The 20,740-nt window shown below is 42.0% G+C and overlaps 1 protein-coding gene across 4 annotated transcripts in view; it reads right to left on the minus strand.

Annotated features, from left to right (window-relative positions):
• Nucleotides 1-1,435: 1,435 nt before the first annotated feature.
• The window catches only part of PDPN (podoplanin), a 36,826-nt gene continuing 17,521 nt past the window's right edge, over nt 1,436-20,740 (minus strand). Inside the window, exons 1-6 of one of the 4 annotated variants that reach the window (XM_027770622.1) lie at nt 20,484-20,504; nt 13,942-14,078; nt 7,842-7,971; nt 4,992-5,030; nt 4,066-4,177; nt 1,436-3,167 (exon numbers count right to left, since the gene is read on the minus strand). In XM_027770622.1, coding sequence (XP_027626423.1) covers nt 3,161-3,167; nt 4,066-4,177; nt 4,992-5,030; nt 7,842-7,971; nt 13,942-14,052 — 399 coding nt within the window. In that variant the 5' untranslated portion in view covers nt 14,053-14,078; nt 20,484-20,504 and the 3' untranslated portion in view covers nt 1,436-3,160. Of the gene's footprint in view, nt 3,168-4,065; nt 4,178-4,991; nt 5,031-7,841; nt 7,972-13,941; nt 14,079-20,483; nt 20,505-20,740 lie in introns of those variants that run through there. The other 3 variants (XM_006145279.3, XM_006145278.3, XM_027770621.1) reach the window with 3 other exon arrangements.

Here is a 20,740-nt window from a genome sequence, read left to right on the forward strand (position 1 = left end):
GAGAGAAAGCAAGAAATCACCCCCCCCAGGGGGGATGGCCATGCCACAATCCCCTCTCCTCCATTCTCCTCTCGGGATCTTGGGCATGCACACACACGCACCCGGTATTGAGTTTAAGCCACCAGGTCCGAGACTCAAACTGCGGTCGACTACACGGGAGCCCAGCGACATAGCCATTATGCCAACTGCTGGTCCCAACAATCTCAATTTAATAAACCCCAGTAAAGCCAACCTTCTGTGCCAGCAGGTTCTGCATTTTTAGTCTCAACTAATCATAGATTGAAAAAATGTGAGAGAAAAATAATTGTTTGTGGCATATTTTCCTGTCATTATTCCCCAAGTAACACAGTATAAAAAGTATCTATGTAACGTTTACATCATGTTAGGTAGTGTAAGTAATCTAGAGGTGATTAAAGTACACAGGAGTGGGACTGGACAAGGGGTAAAACACCATTCTGTGAGGCTGAGTCAAATGGGAAGGTTCTGGGCCTGGAGACCTACCCAAGTGTGCCAAGCGCATGTCCCCAGGTTCTGGGACTGGCTAAGGCCAGGGGTGGACAGAGGAGTTAAGGCCCTGTTGGGGCTGTTGTCTCTCTTCCTCTCATTCATGAGATGAAAAGCATACAGGAGGAAGAGCATAGGTTACCGCAGACACTGGACCATTTTACGAGGGACCTGATGCCCACGGACTGGCATCCCCATGGACACTGATGGATGACTATTTATTTCAAGGAAGGCATGATGCTAACTGCTTGGTGACTTCTAGCACCCCACCTTTACAAGTGGGGGTAAGCTTGGTAGAGAGGGGACCCAAGGCATGACAAGGAATCCATTTGGAGATTGTGGGTGGGTTGGGACAGACAGTATGTCCCAACCCACCCACAATCTCCAGAGGCCTCTGCCAAACTGCCTGGTCAGGGCAGTCTCCAGACAGTGTCAGGAGGAGCAAAGAGCAGGGGGGTGTCCCAGCAGCAGAGCCTCTGCTGTTGATGAAGCTGCACAGGCCCACGAGCAGTTGGAGCCCCCTCCCAGGGGTTATTACTTCCCGTTCTTGGGGAGCCAGGCCCCACCCAGCTGAGGTCACATTCCTATGGAGCACCAGAAGTGGCAACTGCGCCCTCCCTTGGCTCCTCTCTCCAGTGCAAAGCAGGAGAACCTTGTTAATAACCCTTCGGACTAGAGAGGACCCAAACAGCCCAGGGTACCACTTGTCTTCCCACTCCCTCCCTCTGCTGAACAGTGTCAGCTCTGCTTTGGCAAAGATCCAGGTGAAAGGTATAGTCACATTTCATTCCCATGAATGAATGTCCTAGGATCTCTTATAATTAACTCTCAATCTAGCCAACAAGATAGACGTTACATAAGTTACTATCTTATCTGGAGATGGTCAAAGTGTGACCCAGACTTGACAGAGATTTCCAATCAATGGTCTGACTCAAGGTACACAATCATCTGTTTTATTTGAACACATGTCTACACTGTATTGAGCATCAACACAGGTATGACCAAAAAACCCACAGCCCTGTCCCAGCAGGCACTGGGTCCAGTGTATCACTTGGGTAAACTATTTTTTCACAGTGGGCAGAGGGTGTGGTAAAGATAAGAATGAAAAAAATGGGCCTTCTTCCTAACTCCTGTTCAGGAATCCGAATGATGAAACTGAAAGCGATTTTAAACTCAGACAATGCTTCTAAAATCCCTTCTCTCAGTCAGCTGATGTTCAACTACGGACCCTGACCTGGGGGGTCAGCAGGATCTGCAGAACACAGACGCACTGTTTAAAATAACATCCACACATTACTGGGGAGGGGGGAGAAATGAGCTATGCTTCCAACTGCTAGTTTACGTTCCTGTTTTATGAACTCTTACAAGTTTAGAGGAACTCGGGATTGCAAAACCACAATCATGACAGAGCATCTGCTCAGTTTAAAAACTTTCTGTTTAGGAAAAAGAATTCAATGGCTCCATGGGAAGGGAAGAGCCAAGTTGGCTAGAACTGAGACAGAACGGCCCCTTAGGTTCCTTTATTTTGGTCTTTTCAGTAAGACTCCACAGAAAAATGTGTATGTCATAAAGATTGGTGATATCTTTTATTTTGGAATCAAGTCTTGAATCCCAGCTGCTTGTTAAAAATCAGCATTATACAAGATTACTTGTACTCCCCTTATCTTTGCTCTGAGTTACACATGCCAGAATAACACAGAAGGTTTCCTTCTGCTTAGGGATCCATGTGGTTCTTGATTTTAGGAGCACCTGGGCCTCTAACAGCAGTGGGCATCTGGCAACTTTCTTAGCATCCAGGACTGAAATCTCTATCTTCCAGAAGGAAGCAGTTGATCTGGTGGATCTGCATCATAAGAAAGGGAAAAGGCCACCCCTTTTACCTGGTTTCCCATCATAGGAGGGAGGCAGAATGGACAGCTAAGAACAAGCCTTTAAGTCATCAACTTTTTCCTGGAGCAGGCAGGAAAGCAAGCCTGGAGGCTGCCCAGTAGCCTAGGAGAAAACAAGTACCTTCCTCAAAATATGGACTTCCTATTTATGATTTAAGAATGCATATGATTGAATCTTTGAAATGATTTCTCTGGCCCTACAAAAGGCAGCTGCTCATCACATGTTATCCCAGTTTAGAATTTTTTTCTACATTATTCACACCAAATCAGGCTTAAAAAGATAGACCAAGCTAGATGGGAAAATGTGCATTTCAACAGATGGGCCACTGCAGAATGCTTGTGCCGGTTACCAACACGGCTCCAGATCCAAGGACTCCACTGATATAAATATTTCCAGATTCCTTCGCAATTTAACAATAACAGAGAATAGTCAAAACAAAGACATGATTATAGTTTCTAACATCCATTGAATGATAGTCTTAGTTACAAATCAGTTTATACAGTTTTGCTCCATTTTCTGTGCAGTTTGTCTTTTAAATCATTATAAAGGTCATATATAGAAAAATTTTCAAAAGGCAAATGCTTAGAGGAGCCAAGTCCTGTGAAGCATCTCTCTCCTCCAGTTACTTTGGCAAGTGGAAGGATCACCATAGAAGTCAGGTGGGTGGGCAAGTATTCCATGGGTCATCTTCTCCCACAACCTCAGGGACGCGGAGTCAGAAATTCCTTTGTAAAATATGCTGGCAGAAGACACATCCTTCAGCACTTTAGGGCCTGTGAAAACAAAGGGAAAGGTGATTGTCACTTCATTTACTGGCATCCTAAATAGCAACCCCATGAGTCATTGTTCCTATTGCCTTTTCTCTAAGTCTTCCAATCTGGAACCTGGTACCACTCTCTCCTCCCTCCTCACCCCTCCTCTGTACCCAGTCCTCAAACAGCCAGGATCAGATTCCCAGCATATCCAAAAAGGATACATCTATACCTGTAATGTCAATCATATTCTTTAACTTCTCAGCTGTATGCCACTTATCTGCTCTTCTCCCCATTTTGTATCATCAAATTTATCATCTCCCCAGCAGAAATAAGAAAAAGCTTCCCTCTGGGCATGAATTCCCATTTCTGAATTCTTAGGGAAATTTAAGATGGAGAAAATATTCCTTCACCTGTCCATAGTTGATGCTGGGGGTGGGCGAACACAGGTGGGGTTATGTGCAGGGCTGGGCTGGAGTACAAGAAGAATTCTAAATGAGAAAGTCTCATTCCAGGGGAAGTTTTCATCAGAAGGGGAACCGAGTCTGAGACAGGTACTTTTCCCAGAGACCACCTAGCCCTGATGGCTGGAGTCAGGGGGATTAGTTGTCAACTCAAAATTTGGTTTGGAATTTCTTTCTTTCAAGTTCAATTAGTTAGAAAATTAAGACAAAAGGTCAAATGTGGTCAAATCTCAACAAAAGTCAACATAATAGCTACCTCCGACTCTCAAGCTTTTTGGGGGGAAACTTACAAGGCCTAGGGCAAGTTCAGGTATAATAACTGGAGACTTACATCTGAAGGTGGCTTTTGAACATAACCTTTATAGAAAGGTTTTTATTAAAAAAAAAAAAAAGTCTGCGCTCTAGACATCACCACCTTCATCGACTTATCACATGGGTGTGAGTTATTTACTTACGAGTACCTTCCCGACATTTTTCGTACGACCACAATGATGATCCCACCAATGAAGCCAATGGCTAGTAACACTCCAACTATGATTCCAATGAGGGTCACTGTTGCCAGACCATCTGGATGAGAGGGAAAAAAGCAGGAGCCCTGGTCAAAAAACACATCTATGATAAAACATGTCATGTGTAAATGTTGCCAATGCCCTACGATACATAGCAAATAATGTTGTATGTTGTTTCTCCCACATCCAGTGAAAAGTGGACTTATAAGAGGAGAAAACTTCAGGCTATTCTAACCCTATCTTATGAATGGAAAGATTTCTGAGTCTCAGGATCTATTAACACTCATCTCGGCTTCACTATTATTGGGTAGTGTTTGTGTAAGACTGTGAAATTAGCCTCCAGTTTCATTCCTAGTAACAATAAATTATGATACCATTCTCCATAGCTGTCATTGACAGTTTCTCCCCACCCACCATCCCAAACATAGGGAATTCCCTCTTCTCTCTCAGAAAGAAAAAAAGAAAAAGGTTGGTCTGATATCTGATCACAGAAAGTTTTCTATTCCAGCTCAGCCTTCATGGCACAGTAAGAACTACAGTGTTAGAAGCCACATGGCTGATCACCGGTTCAAATCTCTGGCATGGTCTCAACCTGAAAACCTGTCAGGTGCATGTGTGCCTAAGATCCTGAAGAGCTGGAAGACTAGACAAAGAAAATCATGAAGTGACAAGACCCTACTGAGGCTGCTTTTCTCTCTCTCTCTTCCTCTTTCTCTATCACGGATAAAATAACAAACGTAGGGGAAAAGAGGTTTTCTATCTGCTCATATTGACTTATGATCCAGAAAGAATGTAATTCATCTCAAAGATTAGGGTCAAAGAAAATTTTTAAAACTCACTTAGGAATATGTTGGTACCAAAATCTAGCATACCTTTCTCAACTGTTGTCTGTGTCTCTCCACCCACTTTCTCTGTAAAGAGAGGGATGTAACAACATAGAATTATTAGGATTTAATAACTATAATTTAACAATTGGCAAGAGATGAATTTAACCTAAGTGAGAAGAAGCAAAACATAAGCAAAGAGGATAATTTCTTAAATAATGGGGGATTTTTTAAGCAAGATCTGATGTGATGTTGTTGTAGCTATTATTACCAAATTTACAGATGCTTCTTCAAACCTATGGGTTCACAGGACTTCTGGATACATTCCTTTTTCTCATCCAATTTAGAAAGCAGAGTCAAGGAAACGAAGACATAGATCTTAGAGAAATGGTCAAAAAGTTTCAGGGGTTAAGGTAGCAAAACCCAGAATCCCAAACAATCTAGATTCCTAGTCTGATGTTAAGACAATGAACAAATCATACTATGGCAAAGCCTAGTACTTATTTTGAGAGTAAAGCTCTCATTTGTAAAGATGTGTTCAAGATGAGGTATCCTGACTCGTGATACCCACTCCCTGCTTCTTTTTTGGTAGTAAAATCCAGATGTAAGGACGGCAGTATGTCCTGCTAATTTAATGAGAATATACCTACTGTGTTTGTGCCTCTTTTCTTTGAGTGTTTCTATCTGCAGTCAAACCTAATCCATACTTAAAATCCCTATTTTAAAGTAAAGGTGTTGGGTCGGCCTCTGGCATCCAGTTAAGGTAGCTGGATCCTACAGGGTTGACGGTGCAGTTCGAGTCCCAGACCTGGTGACTTGAAAAACACACTGGGCATGTGTATGTGTATGCCAAAATTCTGGGAGGAGAAGGGATTGTGGTGTGGCTCCTGGGGAAGAGGAGTGATTTCTCACTTTCTCTCACTCTCTCCCTGTCTCTCTCCAGTAAGTGCATGTGCCCTATAGCAGAAAACTAAACAAATAAAAATAAAATAAAAACCAATGGATGGGGAATGCATGTTTCAGAAATAAAGTACTCAGTCCCTTCCCTGACTCTGCAATCTAGCAGAGCATTTACACAGAGCTCAAACTGCCTGTGCTATTATTGCACCATGGAAGGGATTGAGAGACTGCTGGGTTTGGGCCTTCCCAGGACAAAAATGTCAGTGAATCAACTCTCAAAACATCATCTCTGGCTGTCAATTACCAGCAGAGATGAGCTACTCATTTGCTTACCATGTCCTAACATGGTGGCTGCCAATTCCAGGCATATTACACACCATTATCACCATTAAACTCACCATCGGTGTGAAAATAGGTTACCAACAATAAAATTTGTGGGAGATTTGTTCTTGGTCTTAAGCTCCTCCGACCCTTCCTGATCACACTGCCTGTGATTGTGCGTGTCATACATGTGAATGTCATTAGACTTGAATGTTTCATGGGAAAATAAGACATCTGCTATGCTAAAGTAATTGCCTCTTATAAAACAAGTGCTTGTAATGACATTTTAATCTTATGTGAAAATATCTTAGGGGAATGATGTGAAACGAAAATGTGCCCCAAGTCACACTTTTTTTGTAACAGGGTGGGACAGGGGACAGGAAAGGAGAATAACAGTGATTATTTCCCAGGCAACTGAGATTTTCTTTTGTTTTTTTCTTCTTTTTCAGGAATAGAAGAGAGGTATTCTGGTATGATAGAAAGAATCCTCAATGTGGAAGGCTCCATTAGAAAACAGAGCTATTAGTTAGCTGTCGATCCATATTAAGAGAGGGTACAAACAGATTTTTAAAATCAGAAGTGCTACAGAGTTTTTAAAACCAGATTGGTAAATGAGTCTGAGAATGTACATTGGACAACGAAGAATAACTTTCTAGATGTCCAAGTGTGCAGCTGGTTTGGGGATCTATTGCTTTAGCCATGGTCTTTATGTTCACTTTCATTTTACACATGGAAATGTCAGACCTATCTAGACAGTTAATAGTATAAAATTTCTGAAGATGTCAAGCATTCAATGAAGTTACTGTAGGATTAATTCTTTATATTTACCACCTCTATCTACTACTATAAGATAAAGCAGGATCCCAAGAGGAGAATGAGGAGAAGGGGTGAAGGGGTTGCAGTGGGGCCATGCTCCCTGGGTGGTGATTTCTAGCTTTCTGACTCTCTGTTTCTCTGGTGAGCACATGTGTCCTATGACAAAAATCTCTCTCTTCCCCCAAAAAAGGATTTACATGGGTTGAGTTTTGTACTTTTGAATGTCAACAAAAAATTTTGTTTTGTTTTTTTTTTTTTTAGATTTTCTATTTTTATTTTAAGAGAGATTTTTGCTATAGAGTGCACACTCACCAGAGAGACCTAGAGAGAGAAATAACCCCAGGGGTGACAGAAAGCAAGAAATCACCCCCCACCCCCCAGGAGTGATGGCCATGCTGCAATTCCCTCTCCTCCATTCTTTTCTTGGGATCTTGGGTATGCACATGAGCTCTGGGTGTGAGATTTAAGCCACCAGGTCTGGGACTCTAACCACGGTTGACTATGTGGGAGTCCAGTGACAAAACTATTACACCATCTGCTGGTCCCCAACACAAAGTTCTTAATGTAGCATTATATTGGCTTCAGGTCAGCAAAACATCTGCAGCTACTTAACTCACCCTTGTGGGTGCATTATTACTAGTTCTCATTCAAGATAGAAAGAATCAGTGACCCAACAAATGGAATTTCATTCAGCAACTCAGTAAATTAAATTTGGAATCTACCACATAAAGCTTGGTTCAGAATTTATTCTTGTATTCCAGTATGTTTCCTATTGGTTATTATATTTGTTCGTGCACTTTTGGAATGCACTGATTATGCAAAAATAAATCAATCCTAATTAGGGGGACTGGTTTTTCTTACCCCTGGATTGACTAGTCACCACATTTGGTGGTGTAGTGCTCTGGCTTTCTTCTTGGGCATGGACCGTGCTTTCTTGGGTTGGCAGATCCTCGACGTAAGTATCAGTTACACTCTCCACACTTGTTGATACCTATTGAAGATGTAAGTGAGGCAAAACAGAAAGTAAAACCTAATGTTTAAAAATATATCCTCTACCTTGCAATAGGACGGAACTTAGGGTGGTGTAAATCTATAAGATATACGATGGCATAAAATGAAAGTAGAAACAAGAAAACAAAAAGAACCAATAAGGCTGGGGACAAGAATAAAACCAAGTATATGCTAGAAATGAATACCAGGTGTTTAACATGCTCATTTCCTGAGGACTTCATTCTTCCAAAAACATTGGATTACCAGGTTTCTAAACGGCACTATTTCCCTGTAACATTTATGTGGCACATATTAGGTTGTGTGATCCTTTAATGCTTACCCTCCTCCAATTAAGGGTCATAGCTACCCTTCATTGAGTGCTTACTATGGGGCATACCCTTGAATGCATTCTCATTTACTCTATTCACAAGAATGAATAGATTTTTATTGTTAGTCCTACTGTATGAACAAGCCTATGTGAGCCCAAACTTACATAGCCAGTAAGTGACAGCAGGACTTGCAGGTGATTCTGTTGACTCCAAAGTTTATGCCAATGTAAGAAAGATCCAACTATGTTAGTGAACACAGGGAACAAAAGCAAAAATAGACAAATGGGACTACATCAAACTTTTGTGCAAAGGACACAATAAATAGTGAAATGGCAATGTATTGAACGGGGAAAAACTTTGCAATGAAATATCCTATAACTCAAAACCAAAAATCTCAAATAACCTGATTTTAAAAGGGGTACTGGGCTTTAGCAGGTGGTATGGAGGTTAAGGAGCTGGATCGCACATGGCCAACTGTGTTGTTCAATTCCCTGACCCAGTGGCTTGATAATCACACCAGGCACATGTGCATGTATGGCCAAAATCCTAAGAGGAAAATGGTAAAGAAGGGATTGCAGTGTGGCTATCCCCTCTGCAGGGGGTGGGGGGTGGGGTTGGGAGCGATTTCACACTTCCCTCCCTCCCTCTCTATCTCTCTCTTTTTCTGGAACTAGTGAGCATATGAACCCTATAGCAAACAACATTTTAAAAAATAGGAGGGCAAAGGACTAGACATTTCTCTAAAAGATGATATACAAATCATATGCAAATGGCCAACAGGAATATGAAAAGTTGCTCAGCATCAGTAATAGGGAACAGTGACTAACGCAAATCAAAATGCCAATGATATTATGTCTCACATACATTAGGATGGCTACTATCAAAAAATCAGAAAATAACAAATGTTGGTGATGATGTGGAGAAATTGAAACCTTTGTATACCATAGGATAATAAACTGGTGCAACTGCTGTGGAAAAGTGGATAGTGTTCTGAAACAATTGAAAACAGAACTAACTGATGATCCAGTAATCTCATTTCTGGGTATATACTCAAAGAACTGAAAACACATCATTACAGCACACCTGTACAAAAGTGCTTCATAGCACCATTTAAAATAACCATTAGGCAGAAGCAACCCTACATTCATCTACAGATGACTAGAAAAACAAAATGTGGTATATATATATACAATGGCATATCATCCAGCCTTAAAAAAGAAGAAAATTCTGATACATGCTACAACATGGATAAACTTTGAAGACATCATGCTCAGTGAAAAAAAAAAAAAAAAAAACAGTTGTGAAAAGACAAATATTGCGTGATTTCCCTTATAGGAGATACCTAGAATAGTCAAATTCATGGAGACAACAAAAGAAAAGTGGTTTCCAGGAGCTTGGGGGGGCAGGGTGAGGGAGGAGCAGTAGAAAATGGAAAGTTAGTGTTTAATGAATATAGAGTTTCAGTTTTGCAAGATGAAAAGGACCTGCAGATCTGTTTCACAAAGATCTAAATGTATTGTACTCAATACTACTAAACTGTACACATAAAAATGATTACAATGGATCAGTCAGAGAGGTACAGCAATAATGCAACAGTTTGTGATGCTAAGGCCATATGATCTAGGTTCACATCCTGTGGTCTTTCTGTGCATACTGGGCACACAAACAGCACATGCCCACAATCCTGGCTGGCTGAGGTTAGGGGTAAATCACAGTGTGAAGACCTGTTCAGGGTATCTGTCTTCCTCTTTTTTTTTTTTTTTTTTTCCTCTCTCTCTCTGTCTCCCTCTCTCATGAGAGAAATAAATAAACTTTTAAAAGAGGTTAAAATAGTATGTTACACTTTTCTTTCTTTTTTAAATAGGTATTTTAGATTTTTTTTTTATTTCAAGAAAAGCAGTTTTAGATTTAATAAATCAAAGAAATGCTAAGGAACTTTGCTTAAAACTCAAAGCCAGAAAACAGGTTAGGATTCTGTTCAAATAGTAGGTACATGAACCTATCAGCAGCTCAATTCAGGACAAAAATCTTTAAACTGGGAAACAAAGCCTAGAAGAAAATCAGCAATGTTTTAGTCAGAAGTCACAAAATTCTATTTCACCGGTTCAGTCTCATGTACTTAATCTACTTTCTGTTGTGGTCTGATCTTCCCAATTAAATTCTGGGATATAATATTCAACTCCAGACTCATCCCTATGATTAAGTTGGCCATTTTCTTAGTTCTTGAACTCTTATTTCTGTGTATCTCTACTTAATTTTCCTGGTAGAGCACTCCCTTCAGAACTTCTTGGAGATCTGATCTGGTGTTGGTCAATTCTTTCAGGTTTTGTTTATCTGAGAATGTTCTTGTCTTTTCTTCCCATTTGAAGGATAATCTTGCCAGGTACAGTATTTTTGGTTGAAATTGCTTTTCCCTTAACACTTTGAATATATTTTCCTATTCTTTCCTTGCTCATATTGTTTCTGATGAGAGGTCCACTGTTAACCTAATAGGATATCCTTTGTAGATAACTTGACGTTTCTCTCTTGCCAATCTTAGTATCTAGTGTTTGTCTGTGGTTTTGGTCAATCTGGCTATAATGTGTCTTGGAGAAGATCTTCTTGGGTTTATTCTATTTGGGGTCCTTTGTATTTTCTGAGACTGGATCTTTGAATGCTTCTCTAGGTTTAGAAAGTTTTCTTCCAGGATTTCATGGAATAGATTATCAATGCCCTTATGAGTCTCTTTGCCTTCTGGGATACCAATTATCTGGATGTTTGGAAGTTTAATGGTATCTAGTATTTCTTATAGATTATTCTCATTTTTGGGGGGCAATTTTCTCATTCTTTATGGTGGATTTTTCTAGGCCAGCGATTCTATCTTCTATATCTGAGATTTGATTTTCTGTGTTATCAAGTCTGCTTATAATACATTCAAGGGAGGTTTTGGCTTCCTGTATTATAGCCTCTATCTCTAAACAGGTCCATCTGATTATTTTTATGGTGTTTATTTCCTCTTTCAGATCTTGCAAAATTTCCTCATCTCATGGAACTTATCAGCTCCTTTCTCCTGCCTTTTCTGTAGTTCATTGTTTCTCTTCTCTTCCATCTCTGTTAGCTTTGTCACTATGAATACTCTAAATTCTTTATCTGACATTTCTGTGAGTTTCATTGTACTGTCTGAGGATGAAGAGGAGTTATTCTTTTCCCTTGGAGGAGAGGTATTTTCTTGTTTTCCCATATTTCTTGTGACCCTGTGCTGATTTCTGGTCATCTGATGGATGATGCGTTTCTTCCTAATTCTTGAAGTTCAATCTGAGTGTTCAGAGGTGTGCAGGAGGAGGTGATATGCAATCTCTCTTCCATTCCATTTGCCACTCTTTGTGCATCAGATTCAGTGGGAAGTGAGGAATATTCTAACCCTAATCATATTCAGATGTTTGGATCCTATTTACTTGGACCTGTCTAGACACTCAGTGCATGGAAGTAGAAATGAATCTGGAGGAAGAGGTCTCAGCAGAAAATCTTTATTTTTAGTCCATGAAAGCAATCAAGTTCAGTAGCCATTTCAAGATGGGCCTGGGTTTGTACTTTTCCCACTAGAAATGAATCTGGAGGGAAAAGTCTTAGCAGCAGATCTTCATTTTTAGTCAATGAAAGCAGTATTTCACAGCTCAAGTTCAGCAGCCATCTCAGTATCTCTTCTTTTTGTTTTAATCACAACTTCAAAGCTATGAGTACCTATTAGGAGTCTAGCATAGTTCTAAGCCCTGGGGATATAATGTGAGCAATATAAATTCCGTGCTTTCTTGAAGCTTACCTTCTAGGATGGGGTGGCAGGGCATAAAATATTTAACATGTAAACAAATACAAAATGCCTACTTAGGTGACTTTCAGTGCTTTGCAGAAAATGCAAGCTAAGGTAATAGGCTAGAACAATTGGCAAACTTTTTTATAATGAGGACCAAGTAGTAAATCATTTCAGCTTTGCAGGGCATATTGTCTCTGTTGCAACTACTCAATTCTGCTCTTACATAGTACAACAGTACACAGACAGGGCTGCATAAGGTGGCTGGATCCCCCATGGCCGACCACGTGGTTTGGTTCTGGACCCAGCAGCTTAAGAAACATGTTGGATGTATGTGCATACATGCCCAAAAGCCCAAAGGGAAATGAAAGAGAAGGGACTGTGGCGTGACCATGTCCCATTCAGGGTGCTTTTCCTCTTTCTCTCTTACCCTGGCAAGCATACATGACTTCTAGCGAAATTTAAAAAAAAGAGATAAAAGAAAAGTAGTCACATATAATTCTCAATCAAATAGGCATTGCTATGTTCCAGTGAAAGTCTCTTTACAAAAACAGTCTGTGAGACAAATCTGGTAGTAATTTGCGGACCTCAGCAGTACAGAGTAACTCCTGGGGGATGAAGAGGTGGGATTATTTTAGGTCTCCTTAAGATAACACTGACCTTGGGACCAGCAGTTAGCATAATGGCTATGTCACTGGACTCCCACGTAGTCGACCATGGTTTGTGTCCCAGACCCAGTGGCTTAAACTCATGCCAGGTGCGGGTGTGCATGCCCAGGATCCCGAGAGGAGAATGGAGGAGAAGGGACTGCAGCGTGACCATCCCCCCTGGGGGGTGATTTCTTGCTTTCTGTCTCTCTGTCTCTCTCTGTCTGACTGGTGAGCGCACACGCCCTATCGCAAAAACCTCTCCAAAAAAAAAAAAGATAACACTGACCTTGAGGATCACAAGAAGGAAAAAAGAATCAGTCATGGAAAGATCTGGGAAGTATTCTGGACACAGAAAACAAGTCTAAGTTGGAACCAACTTGGTGTGTTCAAAGGTCACAAAAACCAACAAGGTCAAGATAGATAAAGCAAGGGGGTTAGTGGTGCATGAGGTGCGGCAGGCAGGAAGGAGCCTCTGTCCTGTTACAAGATTATAAACTTCTCGAGGGTAGAGGGTGTGGCTCCTCAAACTCTCCCAGTGCCTGGCATCTCATCTTGCCTCAGCAGACGCTTAGGACACAGATGAGTTCATTAAAATTCATTAGGGTAGGAATCTTCAATTGAAATTCTCCCCAGCTTATGCCAGTGCGGTTTGTGAGCCAGTTCCAGTCCATGTTTATTATCGCTCTACAATGAAATAACAAACTCAGAACATATATTCACACGCCTTTACAGCAATGATAGTGCTGGCACAGCTAAGAAGACATTTTCTGCTTTGAAAATTAGCATGTAATAGATTGAAAATTCGAAGATCTGGGTCATCAGTTTAGAAAGCCCTGGTCTGTACTCTCAAATCACCTGTGATTACCACATCACTACCTGCTGACTGGGTGGAATTGCGAAGCAAGCTTTTATGAGCCACATAACTATTCCTTCGTATGGTGGCTTACACTGATCTTATATAAGCATTTCATATCTATTTATGCATGTATACACACACATACATACACATATACATGTATGCATACAGCTCATATATGTGCTATCTATTAGATATTTTGAAAAATTTAACATGTGCTGTGTTTTATATCTATGCAATGTGTGTGTGTGTTGTGTGTGTGTGTTACATACTTATAAATTTATATTTATTATATCCTTGCATGTGATCATAAGCCTGTGGAACAAATTTTCTCTTCCCAGGAACTCACCGGAGTTGTCAAGCCAGGAAACTCATAGGGCTCTTTACTGGCACCTGTGGTCACCAGTTCATCCTCTGCACCTGGGGCTGTCATGGCATCTTCTGCAGCTGGGGTCACCATGTCATCTTCGGGCCCGACTGTACTGGCTGAAGAAGAAAGATCGAGTCCAGACTTAAAGGGCCATTTGTGTGGGCAGATCTAACTGGCCTGCTACAAGTAGGTTATTTTCTTTGGTGGATTTTATTTAACTTTTGGTCATTTATATGGCTTACCACAGGGCCAGAACACAGACCATTTTCCTGTTAACACCTCTGGTACATACAACAGTCTGGTTGTCTCTACCACAAAGCAAAGATGGAAACACAAAAAAGATGGAACAGCAGCCCCTCCTCGTCCCTCTAAGGCTGGACAGGGGACCCACCTTTCCCTTTCATTAAGGAAGCATTTTCATCCTAGTATCATTTCATAGGATGAATCAATACATGCAGGTTAATAGAGTATCATTTAGACCTGGAAAAGTTCTAAAGTCAGAATCACCTGGAAAGCTTTCTAAACATGTATTTCTGGGCTTCACACAAATTTACTGAATCACTATGATCAAAAGCATGGTTTCAGGGGCCAGCAGGTGGCATGATGGTTAAGGCCCTAGATCCCACCTAGCCAACTGTGTAGTTTGAATCCCAGACTCAGCAGCTTGGAAAACATACTGGGAATGTGTGCACATGTGCCCAAAATCCCAAGAGGAGAAGAGAGAATGAATTGTGGTATGGCCATAACCCTTGGGTAGGTAAGGTTAATTTCTCACTGTCTCTCTCTCTCCGGTGAATGCATGTACCCCATAGCAAAACTTAAACAAACAAACAAACAAAAACAGGGTCTTTAAAATCTAAGCTCTCGTCATTTAATTTTCTGTTCACTCAGATGATTAGAACTATTCGTTGCCCTGACCACAGAGCCTCAATCAATTTCATGGAGTCCTACCTCTTATTTTATAGTTCGGGTTACTCTCCACAGAGCAGCATTGGAAATGTATTGTCCTGAGGGATGCTGATACAAACAGACCTCTTAGTAGACCAAGAGCTATCTGTACTAAGACCTTACTGACCCTGGCCTTGGCTTTTCTGCATTATCATTTGGATGAAGGACCCCGTGATACCAGTGAGAACATTTCCAGGGGTCACGGGGGACTGTGGGGTGAAATAGTGGGTTGAATTTCACAAAGGAGGAGAGGCAGTATCCTCTTGAACTTCTGCTGTAATGACCCAACTAGTCATAACTGCGCCCTAGCATCATCTCTTAACTCGCCAAGTAACCCTTTTCGCGAGTTAAAAACTTGACTCATTGGCTGTGGGCTTCCTCTCCAGACTCAAGTGGCTCTGGAAATTCCATGACTAAATACAGTTGCAAAATAAGCAAGCATACACATCCCAGGAGCAACAGGGAGAGGTGCTTAAGAGACTTCTTTGTGTAATTAAAGAGCAGATGTTTGTTTATATGTAGGCAATAAATTAGCAACCCATTCCTTGCCTTAAGATACCTTATTTTCCCTCTCTGCTTTAGACAGCCCCACCAAAGGCACAGCTAATAAATATTTGATCATAACTTCTTTGCTGACGCCTAGAGGGAAGAAGCTTCTAGAGTAAATCTGCTTGTTCTATGAGCCCTGTCTTTCCATCTGGAGTCCTAATCCAGTTACTGATAGACGGCTTTGTGTGAGCTACCCAAACACATGCATTTATTTTTTATCCACAGAGGGAAAGGCTTTCATCAGTTAGCAATAACTGCATACCTCCGTGCATGCAAATGGCTTGCCTCCCCTTGTGGTCGGTTGCTGGGGTGGGGTGAGGGCAGTCATTGGCTCTCACAAGGATTTATGACTCTGGTGCAGGCAAACGTATTTATTGAACTCAAGGGAAAACAGCCCTTTGTTAGGCAAATAGTACTTATTAAAAAAAAGAACCCTTTTCTTTCTCCCAGATTTGAACTCAGTTAACAAATCATCCATTTTTAAAATATTTTCTGGAGCTGTTCAGCAAAATTACTTACTAGATGACATCTCTAACTTAAACAAAAGCAAACTACCCTTGCTTTTACAAGAAAAAAAAAAGGCAAGTTCTGAATGAGGTTCGTTTGCATTCTTTCATAGAAAGCTCAGTTCATTGAAAGCGTAACTTGATAAAAATTCCTTCTTGTTCTTTTCTACCCTTGGCCTACAGAGCCAAGTCCTAACATCGCTCTGAATAGACAAAGGGTGTTTTATGAATGACAGTCAGGATTAAGATGCATGTCTTTTGTCTCACTGCCCTGGCATTCTTTTTGCTCCATGGGAAAGTTGATCTTTAACAAGAGATCCTCAATTGTCCCTCTTATTATTTTGGCTAAAGGCATCCCTGGGTGAAGAGTTCCTCTGAGGCCAGCTGCGGAGTTTCCAGCCAGCGTTTGACGGCCTTTTCCCTCTACTTGTGAAATTTAGATCATGAATTGTTGCCTTTGCCCTCTAGTTCGGTTTTTCCTCCCAAGCCAAGTGCACACATGCAAGGATACCTTGTGTACACACACAGCCGTCTATATAAATGCAGAGTGATGGACTTTGAACATAAGCCACTATTCACAGGATGGCGGGGGCTTGTTCTAGAGGGTCTACCTTCATGCTCACTAAACACCTTTACCTGCCACACCCAGCCCCAGCCAGCCTGTGGGGCAGGATCAATGGAAGTTTCCAAAAACAGCGGCAGTCAGCAGCCCACATATTTGAAATTGTTGTTCTTGTTATTCTTTTAAAAAGCTAGGCCAAAGTTTGTATACCTATGAGAAGATGGTTTGATAAATCAATTTTACCTTAAGGTAAAACAAGTAAGAACTTAAACAATGAAAACAAATAAGAACTTAAGCAATGTTTATTTGTACTTCTTTTTAAAATTATTTCATTTTTACTTATTATTATTTTTAAATTTGCTATAGGGCATGTGTGCTCACCAGAGAGAGAGAGAGAGAGCGAGAGAGAGGGAGAGAGGGAGGGAAGCAAAGTGAAAAGCAAGCCACCAGGTCTGGGACTTGAACCACTGTCAGCCACATGGTAGTCCAGCACCTTAAACATCATGCCACCTGCTGGCCCCAGCAATGTGTATTAGAAATGAAGTGCTAATTATGAATGATTTTTATCTTCACATTAGTTTATAAACTCTAAAGAAATTATTGTACTTTAAATACATATATGGGATGGCATTTCTTTTCTTTCTCTTTTTTTAAATTGCCAGAAGCAGAAAGTAAGAAGTGAGAAAGAGAAAAGGCACCCCATCCAAAGCAAATCCTATAGTCTAGTGGTTAAGGAAGCTGGATCCCTGGAACACTTACTTAAGCACTTGGGGGGGGGGGTTTCTTCCTTCCTCTCTCTGTTTCTCTCTAGTGAATGCCCATATCCTCTAGCAATTAAAACAGTGGAGCAAGTCACACCACAATCCTTTCTACCACTTCCCCATCCCTTCAGGATTCTGGGTTCATGTGCTCATGCACCCAGCATGTTTTTTCAAGCAGCCAGGACCAGCAAGCGAACCATAGCTGGAGCGTGGTGCCCTGCTATCTATGTCCAGCTGTGCTTAGGGGCCTACTTATATTGGACAGAATTTCTTTTTGCTTTTCCTTAGGTTTTTGCCATAGGGTGTGTGCACTTGCTGGAGAGAAACAGGGGGATGGCCATGCTGCAATCCCTTCTCACTCAGTCTGCTTTTCGGATTTGGGGTACACGAGAACACATGCCCTGAATAATTTTCAAGTCACTGGGTCTGGGATTTAAGGTCAACCATGCGAGACCCAGCTTCTTAACTTCCACGTCACCTGCTGGCCCTATATGTATTCTTTATACCTTATGAATATGTTCTTAAGACCAGCAGATGGCATACTGGTTCCATTACTGGACTCCCACATGGACTCGCACAGGGCTGACTGCAGTTCAAGTCCTGGACCCAGTGACTTCAAAATCATACTGTGCATGTGTGCAAGCATGCCCAAGATCCCGGGAGGAGAATGGAAAAGGGAGTGAACCCTGGGGGGATGGTTTCTCGCTTTCCCTCTCACTCTCTCTCTCCAGCAAGCACACTTACCCTAAGGCAAAAACCTCTTAAAAAAAAAAAAAAAAAGAGGGGGAATGTACCCTTTGGGCACTCTGAAATGCTGGACACACGGAGGATCACGTTTCTGTTCCCGAGTTGACCTGTACAGGCTCACACACACATGCCATGGTGCTGGCAGGTTTGTAAAGCTGGAGGAATGCTCACTGCCTGCAACCCTGTTGAAGGTGCTTGTCTCTCTCTTTCATGAGAGAAACTCAGTGACCAATAGGTGCCATGGTGGTTAAAGCAGCTGGATTCCACATGGCTACTACATGGTTTGAGTCCCAGACCTGGAGGTCTGAAAAACAGGCCAGGCGCATGTGCATCATACGTGTGCCTAAAATCCTGAGAGGAAAATAAAGGAGAAGGAATAGCGGTATGGTCGTCTCTAGCCCAGGCCTCCACTGTACCCCTGCCACTGTCTCTCTCTCTGGCAAGCACATGAGCCTGTAGCAAATTAAAAAAAAAAAAAAAAAAAGAAAGCAAGAAAAAATTTTAAAAATTGTAAAACAAGGGAGCCAGCAGTTAGCGTAATGGCTATGTCGCTGGACTCCCACGTAGTCGACCACGGTTCGTGTCCTGGACCCGGTGGCTTAAAACTCACGCCGGGCACGTGTGCGTGTGTGCCCAAGATCCCGAGAAGAGAATGGAGGAGAAGGGATTGCGGCGTGACCATCCCCCCTGGGGGGTGATTTCTCGCTTTCTGTCTCTATGTCTCTCTCTGTCTGTCTGGCGAGCGCACGCGCCCTACAGTGAAAATCTCTCCAAAAAAAAAAAATTAAAAAAAAAAAATTGTAAAACAAAAAAAATTCTTTGGACTAGATGCTACAAACTCTCTTTTTTAACTAGTTGGCATTTACATCTTGTTGGCAAATGGCAAACTCTTTCAAGTAATCAACTTATTAAGCTTGTTTTCTTCTTAGATGACATACTCAAATCCTTCCTCAAGATTATATAAATATTCACTTGCATGTTCTTTCTGGCTTTGTGCTTACACTTAATATTTCCATTGGTCTCAGCCCAGCCATGATGGCACACAGATAGCACCACTGCTGCTCGGGAGGCTGGAGGCCACATGGGAGGCCTGGGTTCCATTCCAGGCCAACCCAACACAGCACAGGCCTATAATCCTGGTAGCTGGGGGGCTGGGACAGGAGGACTGCTCCAGAGAAAGACTCTGCTGAAAATGTCTATTTGTCTCCTTCTCTCTCTCTTTCATGAAAGAAATTAAAATATGTTGTTTATTTTGAAGTATTACATAAAATGAATTATAAGTAATTTCTCCCACCAAAAAATTACCCAATCCTCCCAATAAATCTTTTCCTCACTGCTTCTAATCTATAGTAGCTCATTGAGACAATTTTTTTTCTTTCTTTCTTTCCTTTTTTTTTTTTAAACTTGTCAGTGTATGTGCTTACTGGAGAGACAGAGAAGAAAAATGAGAAAGGGAGATGGTCGTACCACAATCCTTTCTCCTCCATTCTCCTCTCAGAATTTTGGGCACACATGCATGTATGCCTGGGGTATTTTTCAAGCAACCAGGTCTGGGATTCGAACTCTGCAGTTGGCCATGTGGGATCTAGCTGCCTTAACCACTCACTACACCACCAGCTGGTCCAAGACAAATTTCTTCTTTCAAATACTATGTCACAACTACAGGAGAAACTTGGCATCACAAGGCCTGGCTGCGATGAACTGGCCCTCCAAAGCCCCCTCCACGTAGCCCTGATGGCAGACTCTCCAGAATCCATTTTTAGGTCTGTGCCCTCCTTACCATAAGCTCCCTTCAGCTGATGGCTGCTGAAATATTTCAGTGCCAAGGATGTAGCTAGAGGAAGAGGCTCTCCCAACAGAGACATAAAAGGATGCTAGCCCCAACCCCAAATAGCCGAGACATTTTTGATGAGAAGGCCTTCAAAGTTCCACAGAAGCCATGGGCATTTTCTTTCTTTTTAGGGATGTCTGTCTCTTATCTTGAGCTCTGTTCCAGGGAAGGCAACCTCTCAGGCAACCATGAGTACCCTTGGCAGGGCAGGGAGAAAGGCCTAAAGGGTCAAACTTGGCCTGGCTGGTCCAGTGGGAGGAAACATGCCCTAGTGAGGAATTCCTTGTGATCAGAGGAAGATTTCCACCTGAAAGGAACGAAGAAAGGGGAGGGGGGCGTGATTCTACTGCAGGTGGCTGACTCACCCAGGTATGATGATCGAACAGCCCAGATGCTGTAAACGACCACCTGGCACGCTGTCTCAGGACCACCTTAATCACCTTAAATCACCCACCCTAAGTCCCTTTCCTTTAAAAGTCCCTAGGCACCACCTTTCAGGGCCTATGCAACTCTGGCATCTGGCCCCTTTTCTACCTTCGGAAAGTGAATAATAAACCTTTTCTATCCATTTACTCTCCAAGTCTGTGAATTATTTCACAGCACGCTGCACAGCTCACCTTAACAAGATGTGTTTGGGGTCTTCCTGAGCTCTGACTCTGACATAGCACTGTCCAAAGAACCCGTCACTCATATTCACTCTGCACTCGGCAGCTTCCAGCTGCCTTTACTCCACAGCAGCCCCGGGTGGAGTATGGGGCAGTGTTGTCACCATTTAACAAACAAGGAAACTGAAGTCACTCAAGGTTCCTTCCTTGACCAACTATAGTCAGGTTCCTCTGAGCCCTCATCTCAATATGCATGGACCTTGGGCTTC

This window comes from Tupaia chinensis, unplaced genomic scaffold, assembly GCF_000334495.1.
Source record: "Tupaia chinensis unplaced genomic scaffold, TupChi_1.0 Scaffold000146_1, whole genome shotgun sequence".
NCBI lineage: Eukaryota > Metazoa > Chordata > Mammalia > Scandentia > Tupaiidae > Tupaia > Tupaia belangeri.